Source organism: Mandrillus leucophaeus, unplaced genomic scaffold, assembly GCF_000951045.1.
Source record: "Mandrillus leucophaeus isolate KB7577 unplaced genomic scaffold, Mleu.le_1.0 Scaffold72, whole genome shotgun sequence".
NCBI lineage: Eukaryota > Metazoa > Chordata > Mammalia > Primates > Cercopithecidae > Mandrillus > Mandrillus leucophaeus.
In genome coordinates, this window is record NW_012107808.1 from 4,591,154 (window position 1) to 4,603,742 (window position 12,589).

The following is a 12,589-nucleotide window of genomic DNA, read 5'->3' on the forward strand; positions in this document are numbered from 1 at the left end:
CAGTAAGGAACAGTTCTTTACCCTCAGATGTGGGAAGGAAAAGCAAGTGGAGATGTGGATTAAAGATCTATGAGATTCAGCTGCATTAAGATCTAATCTAGCTGAACATTTTCCACCTGAAGAAATGAATGAACAGAACCAAAAGAAGCCAAAAAGGATAAGGATAAAATTCCTGTAGTATAACAAATAGACAGAAATAAGCATATTCTTTTGACTAAAGATCCATTTTCTTATGAAGTACAGTCTTTCATGAAGAAAAAACAAGGATCGGATAGACAGGAGCCATAACCTTTTACCTTGGCTAGTTTTTCTCCTCTGAAGTTTAAAGTCACTGCTTCTGTATTCCGAGGATTATGAACCTCTATGTGAACTTCATCATTATCTTCATATTCTCGAATCAGTGCTGCTTTCAATCTGGCCATTTCGTTCTGTTCTCCATGGACTAAAATCTACATAGAATAAATGTTAAAAGAATATAGGGAAACATTATTCAGATTAATCATGGTCCTGAGTTGAATTAATTAAGTACATGAAATAGAGACATACTTGGAAGTTATGAAACTTTACTACTAGGACCTCCAGCCAATTCAACTTGTATACACATATTCATTCTGTTTGGCTTCAAAAGATCCTTATGTGGTACTATTTGAACAAAGAGTAAAGAAACTTCTTTTCCTTTTTCTTTCCTTTTTCTTTTTTTTGAGGTGGAGTCTCGCTCTATTGGCAGGCTGGAGTGCAGAGGCGCGATCTCAGCTCACTGCAACCTCCGCCTCCCAGATTCAAGCAATTCTCCTGCCTCAGTCTCCCGAATAGCTGGGACTACAGGTGTGTGCCATCACGCCCAGCTAATTTTTGTATCTTCAGTAGAGACGGGGTTTCAGCATGTTGGCCAGGATGGTCTCGATCTCTTGACCTCGTGATCCACCCGCCTCGGCCTCCCAAAGTGCTGGGATTACAGGGGTGAGCCACCGCGCCCGGCCAAGAAACTTCTTTTCTACTCCAGTCTTTGCCACTAATGAGATACACGCCTTTTCCATGTTTCACTGCTTCTATGTTCATAGTGGTAAAGGGCTGACTTCTGTAATCTCTTCTAGTTTTAAATGCCTATGACTCTTGTACAAAACTATTGCTACCCTACTGTGTCAGAAAACACCCATAGTTCCCTTTTTTTTCTTTTTGTGAGATGGAGTCTTGCTCTGTCGCCCAGGCTGGAGTGTAGCAGTGGCGTGATCTCAGCTCACTGCAGCCCCTACCTCCTGAGTTCAAGCGACTCTCCTGCCTGAGCCTCCCAAGTAACTGGCACTATAGGTGCACACTACCATGCCTGGCTAATTTTTGTATTTTCAGTAGAGACGGGGTTTTACCATGTTGGTCAGGCTGGTCTCCAACTCTTGACTTTGTGATCTGCCTGCCTCGGCCTCCCAAAGTGCTGGGATTACAGGCGTGAGCCACTGAGCCTGGCCTACTTCATATATTTATATATTTTTGGAGACAGAGTCTCACTCTGTTGCCCAGGCTGGAGTACACTGGTGTGATCATGGCTCACTGCAGCCTCAACCTCCAGGGATCAAGCAATCCTCCTGCCTCAGCCTCCGACATAGCCAGGACTACAGGCATACACCACCATGCCCAGGTAATATTTGTATTTTTTGTAGAGACAGGGTCTTGCATGTTGCCCAAGGTGGTCTCGAACTCCTGGGCTCAAGTGATCTGCCCACCTTGGCCTCCCAAAGTACTAGGATTATAGGTGTGAGCCACTGTGCCTATCCTAATAAAATATTTCAGAACCTAATGGAACATTTTATTACTTTATATATTTCTTTATTTAAAGACAGAGTCTTGCTCTGTTGTCCAGGTTGGAGTGCAGTGGCATAATCTTGGCTCACTGTGGCCTCAATCTCCCAGGCTTATGCAATCCTCCCACCTTAGCCACCCAGGTACCTGGGACTACAGGCATGAGCCACCATGGTTGGCTAGTTTTATTTTATTTTTGTAGAGACAAGGTCTCACTATGTTGTCTAGGCTGGTGTCAAACTTCTGGGCAGTCCTCCTACCTCAGCCTCGCAGAGTGGTATGATTACAGGCATGAGCCACTGTGCCCAGCCCCAGTGATGTATTTTAAAGGGTGTTTACAACAACAGCATTAGCAACCAGTCCCTTTTCATTCACTTTTGTAACTTCTATCTTACAAGACAGATTGTTCTTTTTATTGTTTGTTTGAGACAGTCTTACTCTGTAGCCCAGACTGGAGTGCAGTGTCGTGATCTTGGCTCACTGCAGCCTCTGCCTCCAGGGTTCAAGGGATTCTCATGCCTCAGCCTCCAAGTAGCTGGGGTTACAGGTGTGAACCACCACACCTACCTAATTTTTTTACTTTTAGTACAGATGGGGTTCACCATGTTGGCCAGGCTGGTTTTGAACTCCTGGCCTCAAGTGATCCACCTGCCTCGGCCTCCCAAAGTGCTGGGACTGCAGGACTGAGCCACTGCGCCCAGCCAAGATAGACTGTTCGTAGCGTCTCACACGTGGTAGATGGCTTGCGGCTGGGCATAGCCAGCACCAGCACGTGGCAGGGCTTACTGCTTGGTGGGGAAGGGCCTGGGCCTGGTTGCCTGAGCAGAATCCTGGTGCTGCTGCTTATTAGCTGTGTAACCTTGACCAAGTGATTTCACGCCTCAGTTTTCCCACCTGCAGAACAGCTGTCGGTCATGAAAATTAAGCAAGTCAGTTCATATAAAACACATGTACGGTGCCTGGCATGTGGTAAATAATCAATGTAAGCTAGTACTGATTACTACCACCAACACTACTAGTGTTGCAATTTTATCCTGCAGCTATACTTTTGCTAGAGCCGGTTATTACAGGAAAATGAGCATGAAGTTCAACCCAGGAACTTAAACTATCAGCAGAAGTAGACCCAGAGAGTGACAGGATGAAATGGGGCTGAGGATGAGGTGGTGACACCACACAGAAAGAGCAACATGGCTTTTCCTCCCTGGCTTGGAAATCTGGGGGGATGTTCACGCACACATTCAATAAGAAACACCTGGGAGGAGCCTACTCTGTGACTAAACTCTACACACCATGATGCTATGGACAGGAGAGTGGTATTTCTCGACCAAATAATCTGCTCATTAAGGGCCAGTGCTGTGAGGCCTATCATGCTAGAAAGAACTCAAAAACTAACAAAAGACTGCATGAAAAGGTGCTCAACATCATTAGTCCTTAAATGAAAATCAAAACCATGAGATACCATTTCACACTAGCTGAAAAGTGACACAGCCCAAGTGTCCATCCACAGGTCTACATGTGGATAAACAACATGTGGTCTACATACAACGGACCATGACTTAGGCATGAAGTGCTGATACATGCCACAACGTGATGAACCTTGAAAACACCGTAGACATTATGATTCCTCTTAGATGAAATACCTAGAACAGTCAAATTCATAGAAACAGAAAGTAGATTCGAGATTACCAGGGTGAGGGGAAGGAAATGGGGAGTTACTGTGTAACGGTACAGAGTTTCTGCTTGGAGTGATAAAAAGCTGTGAAAACAGAATGTGGTGATGGTTGTACAACACTGTGAATATAATTAATGCCACTGGTTTGTACACTTAAAAATGGTTAAAACTGCAAATTTTATGTTAGATATTTTACCACAGTAAAACATATTTAAAAAACAATGAGCAAGGCCAGGTGCAGTGGCTCATGCCTGTAATCCTAGCACTTTGGGAGGCTGAGGTGAGTGGATCACCTGAGGTCAGGAGTTCGAGACCAGCCTGGCCAATGTAGTGAAACCCTGTCGCTAGAGAAAATACAAAAATTAGCTTGGCGTGGTGGCACGTGTCTGTAACCCCAGCTACCCGGAAGGCTGAGGCAGGAAAATCGCTTGAACCCAGGAGGCAGAGGCTGCAGGGAGCCGAAATTGGCGCCACTGCACTCCAGCCTAGGCAACAGAGCAAGGCTCCATCCAAAAAAAAAAAACCAAAAACAACAAGCAAACAAACAAAACTAACAAAAGGCCATTTCTTCTGCTTTCCGATACACTTGGAAAGGGCACTTCATCTATTTTCTATGGACACATGCTTCATTAGTGTTCTTCTAATAAAAAATACACACTTTTTTCAGCTTACCCCTCCTTTCCAATTCCATCAAAATATCTAATTTATTTTTAATAAGTTACATCATACTTAAAAATATAAGTAAGTTGGCCAGGTGCAGTGGCTCACACCTGTAATTCCAGCACTTTGGGAGGCTGAGGCGGGTGTATCACAAGGTCAGGAGTTCAAGATCAGCCTGGCCAAGATGGTAAAACCCCATCTCTACTAAAAATACAAAAATTAGCCAGGTGTGTTGGTGGGCACCTGTAATCCCAGTTACTCAGGAGGCTGAGACAGAGAGCTGCTTGGGAGCCAAGGTGGGTGGATTGCCTGAGGTCAGGAGTTCGAGACCAGTCTGGCAAACATGGTGAGACCCTGTCTCTACTAAAAATACAAAAAAATTAGACAGGTGTCGTGATGTGTGCCTGTAATCCCAGCTACTCGGGAGGCTAGGGTAGGGGAATTGCTTGAATCAGGGAGGTGGAGGCTGCCGCAAGCCGAGATCGCGCCACTGCATTCCAGCCTGGGTGACAGAGCGAGACTCTCATCTCAAAAATAAATAAATAAATAAACAGATAAATAAATCATATACTAATAAGGAACTATATAGTATATTTCTTTTTTTTTTTTTTGAGACAGAGTCGCCCAGGCTGGAGTGCAGTGGCATGATCTCGGCTCCCTGCAAGCTCCACCTCCCGGGTTCACACCATTCTCCTGCCTCAGCCTCCTGAGTAGCTGGGACTACAGGCGCCCGCCACCACACCCAGCTAATTTTTGTATTTCTAGTAGAGATGGTGTTTCACTGTGTTAGCCAGGATGGTCTCAATCTCCTGACCTCGTGATCCACGCTCCTCAGCCTCTCGAAGTGCTGGGATTACAGGCGTGAGCCACCATGCCCGGCCACGCTATATAGTATATTTCATATCTATTTAAATCTTAAACTTATACTATTATGTGACTTGTCTTTCTCCTCTCTCCAAATGATCCTTGTACTATTTCTTATTATTAAGCATTTACTATGTGCCAAGCACCACATTAAGTGCTTCAGATATGTTCTCTCACTTGGTCCTTACAATAACCTTATGAGCTGTTATTATTCCTATTTACAAATGAGGTACAGAGAGGTTAAGTAACTTGCCAAGGGTTACACAGTAAGTAAGAGATGGAGCTGGCATTCCAAATGAGCAGTCATAATCCAAGCCTGGCTCTTAAATTATTGGAGAGGCAGCAGAAAATAATAGAAAAACATTAGGATTGGGGTTAGTAGGTCTGAGTAAGAGTCGGTTACGGAGAAAGGGTGCAGCTTGTTGAAATCAAAGGGGAGTTGTGAAGGCCAAACGCGAGCGCACGTGGAAGGCTCTGCTCATGGGGTATTGCATTAGGAGGTGGTGATGCTTGCTTTGTGAACTGCCTGCTGCAGTTTCCTGGGTATGCACTTCTTTTCCCTTTAGTACAATAAATCAAATTAATAAGACTAACCACATGAGGCGGTTTCAAAGCACGAATAAATTCACTGGTTTGCTGGTAATCCGTGTGAGCTGAGAAAGAAATGTAATCAACAGACATTTTCAGTGGTAACTTCTGTCCAGACATAGTAGTGATTTCTTCAGGTTCAGACATGATGTGCTGTGGAAAATGAAGAAAAATAACATAACAAACTACCCAGTTATAAACGTAAAGGTACATTTTCATTTTTTTCATGCAGTCATAAACTCATGTTAAATTTAGGACCTTCAGCACAAAATCATTCTAATATAACTGACTCAGTAAATATCAAATACTCATGTTCTCAATCAAGCAAACATTTAATGAGAAAAGTAAACAAATTAACTAAAACTCATCTATCTGGTGTGCTGTCAGTCAGAATCGTAACTCTATGCTTGGAAAGACAAACCTGTATTCCCAACTACTCTTGTGCTCTCCAAAGTCATTTCCCAGATATGTGGATACATTTCTATTCTGAAAATCTTTGTTTTTTGAAATAGGGTCTCACTTTGTCACCCAGGCTGAAATGCAGTGTGTGATCTCAGCTCACTGCAGCCTCAACCTCCTGGGTTCAAGCAATCCTCCTGCCTCAGTCCCCCAACTAGCTAGGACTACAGGCATGTGCCACCACGCCTGGCTAATTTTTCTATTTTTTGTAAAGATGGGATTTCTCCATGTTGCCCAAGCTGGTCTTGAACTCCTGAGCTCAAGTGATCCACACACTGTGGCCTCCCAAAGCGCAGGATTACAAGTGTGAGCCACCATGCCACGCCCGGAAATCAATTTTTTTTTTTTTTTGGAGATGCAGTCTTGCTCCGTCATCCAGGTTGGAGGGCAGTGGCGCCAATCTTGGCTCACTGCAACCTCTGCCTCCAGTTTCAAGCAATTCTCCCTGCCTCAGCCTCCCGAATAGCTGGAATTACAGGCACACGCCACCACGCCCAGCTAATTTTTTGTATTTTTAGTAGAGACGGGGTTTCGTCATGTTGGCCAGGCTGGTCTCAAACTCCCGGCCTCAGGTGATCTGCCTGCCTTGGCTTCCCAAAGTACTGGGATTACAGGTGTGAGCCAGTACTATTGGCTGGAAATCTATTTTAAATACAACATTGCCACTAAAGAACTTTATAGAACAAGGTAAAGTAATAAAGATTATCAAAATAAATAATCATATTTTAAAAAATAAAATAGATGTTAATGCTAAGAGGATGAGAATGTGATGCCTGGATGCTCAGAAACTGCCTCTCAAATTCTGCATGTATTTTCTACAATTTCTACATCCCTAAGAGCTGAAAACCAATGTTTCATAACAGTAGAAGGTGGTCAACCCAAACACATTCTACAGCTTTTTAAGATCATACATATTAGTAAACCTGTTCTTCACGAGATGAGGGAGGGTATTCACGTGTTTGTCTCAAATAGGTTCCTGTCCATCATTCTCTACTTGCAACCAGATGAGCACTTCTCAAACTTTAATTTGTACATCAATCACCTGGGACCTCATTATGCCATTCAGTGTCTGCATAATTCCACATCCTACGCTCATATCTAGCTACCTATTCTCATCCTCATTTTAAAAAATCAAAACTTGTACTATTTAAAGAATTACTTCAGTGCAAAAACCTGTGAGGACCCTACCACCTCCATAATTCTGATTAGGAATAACACAATAGCCTATGACTATAATTGACCTTGGCAAGTGTCCCTTCCACACAGTATCCTGCTATAATGACACCGTTCCTCTTATCAGTACACCAGCTTTCAAATAACTCTCTGGATAAGCCACTTTGCATCATGCCTGGGGAGGCCATGACAACACTGGGACCAATGTCATCAAAATGATCCATGCTCTAAGAGAGAAAACAAAATGGGAAAAGTATGTTAGCTACCAGCAGCTGACAAAGCATTCTTTCTTTTTAAAGAATAACAACAGGCTCAGGAAGAGATTAATCACACTACTGAAAGGGCCTTCACAAGATCGGTACACATTTTAAGTTCAGTTACCAAGTTCCTAACAGTTTAGGCTAGGAATGGTAGAAAAACCAAGTAATAAAAAGCAGTCAGTTCACGCTGATCTTCAAAACCTTCTACTGGCAGCTAGAGAGCCATCAGAACCATCAGGATCATCTTCAGTGCCTACCAGGCAGGCAGAAAAGTAAAAGGAAGAGTCAAATGGGTCTTGATCTACCCAAGACACAACTCTGAAAAAATATTCCCAAAGACTCACAATGGCTTTGCATGCTCCATGAATATTTTGAGCTGGCCTGGAAATCAAAAAGTTTAACGCTGTTCTAGGGAGAACTTGTCTATAATCCTTAAGCAGTTAACTTAAAATATATACTTTATGAACAAAGCCTATTTACAACTGGAAGACCACTTTTAAATTATTTCAGATATCAATTGAGTTCAAGCATCAATTGAGTTAAACAGTATTTTTTAAATTAAATAAAATCAGATTTTATTGAATGCTTCTAGAAAAGTATATAAAAATTTTCATATATAGAATTTGCAGCACTAATCAAAAAGATGATTTGGTTTGAGTGAGAAGAGAAACTTAAATACATAATACAAGATACTTTTCTCCTCAGAACTTTTTATTCCTACAGCAAAAGAGATAAGTATTATAAATACTGAGAACACATGGCTACTTGGGGTAAGTGGCAAAATCTGTTGAAGCAAAAAAAGAACGTCAGCTGCTGAAGTTTTGTTTTCCTGCAGAAAAACGACACCAGCTAGAGAAGAGGTAAGACTCCAGCAAGAGGAATTCAGCTAGAGTCACTGACACGCGCTGTCTATGATTTTTATCTTATTTTTATAGACACAGGGTCTCATTATCTTGCCCAGGCCGGTCTCAAACTCCTGAGTTCTAGTGATCCTCCTGCCTCGGACTCCCAAAAGGCTAAAATTACAGCCATGAGCCATCACTTGCGGCCTCGTACCTCCTACTCCTAATGACTGATTTGGTTTTATCCATCCTTGTCTTTCTTCCACAAGCACTCACCTTGAGGTTACTAATGTGTTTGAAAACAAAGGGATTATTGATGTTGATCTGTTTGCGGATTTTGTCATTCATGGCATTTACATATGTCTGGTACACTGCCATACACTTCTTGGCCAAAGATGATGCATAGTATATTGGAATGTCATGTAGTTCTGGGTGATTCTGCCAGTACTCATCTAGAGAGATTTTGCAAGAAACAAACATCACTTTGTTACATGGGGTAAATAGTTCAAATAAGAAATGATACACATAGAAACAAGAAATGATACACACACAACCAAGAAATAAAGCACATAACTATATTTTAAAGAGTTTAAGCAAAATTATCCTGGTTGTAACTAACTTAAATTTACAAAACCAAAACTTACTTCTAAATGGCACATGACCTAAAAAAGAATGCTGTGATCATAGTCCAAAGATGTGGAGGCTTTTAAAAATGACTCAGTAGGCCGGGCGTGGTGGCTCAAGCCTGTAATCCCAGCACTTTGGGAGGCCGAGACGTGTGCATCACGAGGTCAGGAGATCGAGACCATCCTGGCTAACATGGTGAAACCCCGTCTCTACCAAAAAAATACAAAAAATTAGCCGGGCGAGGTGGCGGGCACCTGTAGTCCCAGCTACTCGGGAGGCTGAGGCAGGAGAATGGCCTAAACCCGGGAGGCGGAGCTTGCAGTGAGCTGAGATCCAGCCACTGCACTCCAGCCTGGGCGACAAAGCGAGACTCCGTCTCAAAAAATTAAAAAAAAAAATAAATAAATAACTCAGTATAAATTTACACTGAAGTCTATAACTTATTACCATAACGAGACACTAAATAATACATTTTTATTTAAATGTATTAGAAAAACATATTAGAAAAAATTCTGTGGTTTTAAATAAAAATGTATTATTAATATTTCAAACAGATTTATTGAGTGCTAATTACAAAATAGAATTGCCAAGAGTTCACCAATTTTGAACACTTAAAAAAAAAAATAGTCATATTATGCTATTATTGTTTTTTTTGTTTTTGTGTCTTATACCCAGGCTGTCGACCAGCCTTGAGGGTAGTGGTGTCATCATGACTCATGGCAGCCTCAACCTCTTAGGTTCAAGTGATCCTCCCATGTCAGCCTTCTGAGTAGCTGTGACTACAGGAGTGTGCTACCACACTCGGCTAATTTTTTTTTTTTTTTTTTTGAGACTGGGTCTCACTATGTTGCTCAGGCTGGTCTCAAACTCTGGACTTAAGTGATCCTCCTGCCCAGCCTCCCAAAGTGCTGGGATTACAGGCATGAGCCACCACACTCAGCCATGCTTGTATTTTTAAAAAACTACTAACCAGTTTCTGATAATTAAAGAAAGCAGCGGGTAATATACCTTCAAAAAAAGACTTATGTTAAAGGAAAAGCGCTCATTAAATCCCAAAATTTTATCAAGGTAGTATGGCTGAAAGACACCCTTTATTCTAATAGGTGCCTCTGTGGTTTGAAAATGTATTATATGCCTATTATATTACTTGCATCTATAATTTCTAATTTTCAAAACAACTTACGAAGACTTATCACCATCTTAACTAGCAAACTAAGGGTAAAACAAAAGGCTGAATATTGTGTCAATTTTATTCTTCTATTTGATGTATCAATGATAATTCTATATGAGGACAAAAACTTTGTCACGTGTGTTACAAATAAATTTCCTGCTTTGTCTTCTAGTTTATCCCATTCATGATTCGTTTCTCTTATGATTTCTTAGATACCCTAAAGCGGATTACATCCCACAACCACGCCACCATTTCTTGTTTTGTTGTGCGTGTGTTTATGAACAAATTTTGAAGATTAAAAAAGTTAAATAATTTGCCCAAGGTCATATGGCTGTAGCCATATGATAGATTTGATCTGAAACACAGGTAAGATTTGAAAGCAGCTGTCCTTTCTATTATACTATATTACAAGGGAGACTTTAAGGAAAAAGGGCAACCAGTTGCAAAGAGCAGATGGTAGAACTGCCAGATAAAAATATCAAACACCCAGTTAAACCTGAATTTCACGTGAACAACAAAAGATTTTTAGTATAAGAATATATACTAACGAGACCAGCCTGGCCAATGTGGTGAAATCTCGTCTCTACCAAAAATACAAAAATTAGCCAGGCATGGTGGCGCATGCCTGTAATCCCAGCTACTCAGGAGGCTAAGGCAGGAGAATAGCTTGAACCCGGGAGGCGGAGGTTGTGGTGAGCCGACATCACGCCAAGCTGAGATAGTGCCACTGCTCTCCAGCCTGGGTGACAGGGTGAGACTCTATCTCAAAAAAAAAAAAAAAAAGAAAGAATATATATTAAATATTTGGTACACTTATATTAAAACATGATTATTTATCTGAACCTAAAATTTAATGAGTTGTCCTCTAGTTTCATTTGCTAAATCTGGCAATCCAATTTGATGGTGGCAACATTGTTTCAACTTCCTAACTTCTCTGCTCTTCATCTTACTGGTCACAAAGACTTCGACTTCAAGACTTCTAAGGACGAATTTGACTTGCAGTTAGGAAGGAGGACTAATCAAGATCAGAAGACTGAATTATATTCGGATTTGGGAAATTCAGCTTCTAGAAGTCCTATCTGTTACAGATTTGCTTTTCATCTGGGGTCATTTCTTCCAACTTTCCTTCTGTTTTCCTTTTCAGTGTAACAGGGATACTATTTTTTTCTCCTCCTCACCGAGATGGCAGAATAGAGAGGAAGAGGTAAGATGCAAGCATTTCTAGTGCTTCACACAGAGGTTACATACATGCAAAGCACCCATTTTATTATTTCTTTTTTTTTTTTTTTTAAGACAGGGTCTCAGTCTGTTGCCCAGGCTGGAGTGCAGTGGCACAATCTCGGCTCACTGTAACCTCTGCCTCCCAGGCTCAAGTGATCCTCCCACCTCAGCCTCCCAGGTAGCTGAGGGACAACAGGTGTGCACCACCATACCCAGCTAATTCTTTGTATTTTTTGTAGAGACAAGGTCTTGCCTTGTTGTTGCCCAGGCTGGTCTCAAATTCCTGGGCTCAAGTGATCTTCCACCCTCAGCCTCTCAAAGTGTTGGAATTAGGGATTACAGGCGTGAGCCACTATGCCTGGCTGCAAAGCACCTTCTTTTATTCTTTAATAAGAGTGGTTTTCCCAAATAGATCACAGAATGTGAGGTATAAGGGATCATTAAGTACAAATGTATGCTAAAAAGTAACAACCACTGTTCCTCTTATTACAAAAAGTTATATATATGTTCACTGAAGTACTTCTAAAATGGAGAAAAGCAGAAAACAAAAAATATTACCCATATTCTCACTATCCAGATTTAGTATTTTTTTCGGTCATTTGTGTGTGCATTTTTTACCTAACTAGGATCAGAGTACATATAGGTTTTTTTGTTTGTTTGTTTTCAGAGTCTCGCTCTGTCAGCCAGGCTGGAGTGCAGTGGCGCAATCTCAGCTCACTGCAAGCTCTGCCTCCCAGGATCAAGCAATTCTCATGCCTCAGCCTCCAGAAAAGCTGGGACTACATGCGTGTGCCACCATACCTGGCTCATTTTTCTATTTTTGGTAGAGACAAAGTTTCATCACGATAGCCAGGCTGGTCTTGAACTCCTGGCGTCAAGTGATCTGCCCACCTCAGCCTCCCTCAGTGCTAGGATTACAGGCCTGAGCCACCACGCCCGGCACAGAGTCCATACAGTTTTGAACTCTACTTTTTTGGTTGACTTAATATATTATGTGAAAGTATGTAATTACTCATCTGTAACACAATTTTTTCCTATAATGTTATATTTACTGACATGGTATTTCTTTGAAAATACTAAAATGATGAATACCTTTCTTGACAAAATTTTCTGTACATCTCATTTATTTCCCAGAAGCGGAACTGCTGGCCAAAGGGTACACATATTTTAAGACTTCTGATGGCCACCAGAAGGGGACACCAGTTCACATTCCCAGCGGCAGTGCATGAGAGTTGCTGTTTTCCTAGGCTATTCCTAG

General features: G+C 41.7%; 1 protein-coding gene across 3 annotated transcripts in view; it reads right to left on the reverse strand.

Moving 5' to 3' along the window:
* Positions 1–12,589, reverse strand: part of CPSF3 (cleavage and polyadenylation specific factor 3, 73kDa) — a 51,223-nt gene that overhangs the window by 25,072 nt on the left and 13,562 nt on the right. For all 3 annotated transcript variants that reach the window (XM_011965324.1, XM_011965323.1, XM_011965325.1), the window contains 4 exons: positions 8,589–8,764; positions 7,279–7,437; positions 5,585–5,731; positions 297–449 (listed from right to left, as the gene is read on the reverse strand). In XM_011965324.1, the coding sequence (XP_011820714.1) occupies positions 297–449; positions 5,585–5,731; positions 7,279–7,437; positions 8,589–8,764 (635 nt within the window). The remainder of the gene's footprint in view (positions 1–296; positions 450–5,584; positions 5,732–7,278; positions 7,438–8,588; positions 8,765–12,589) is intronic.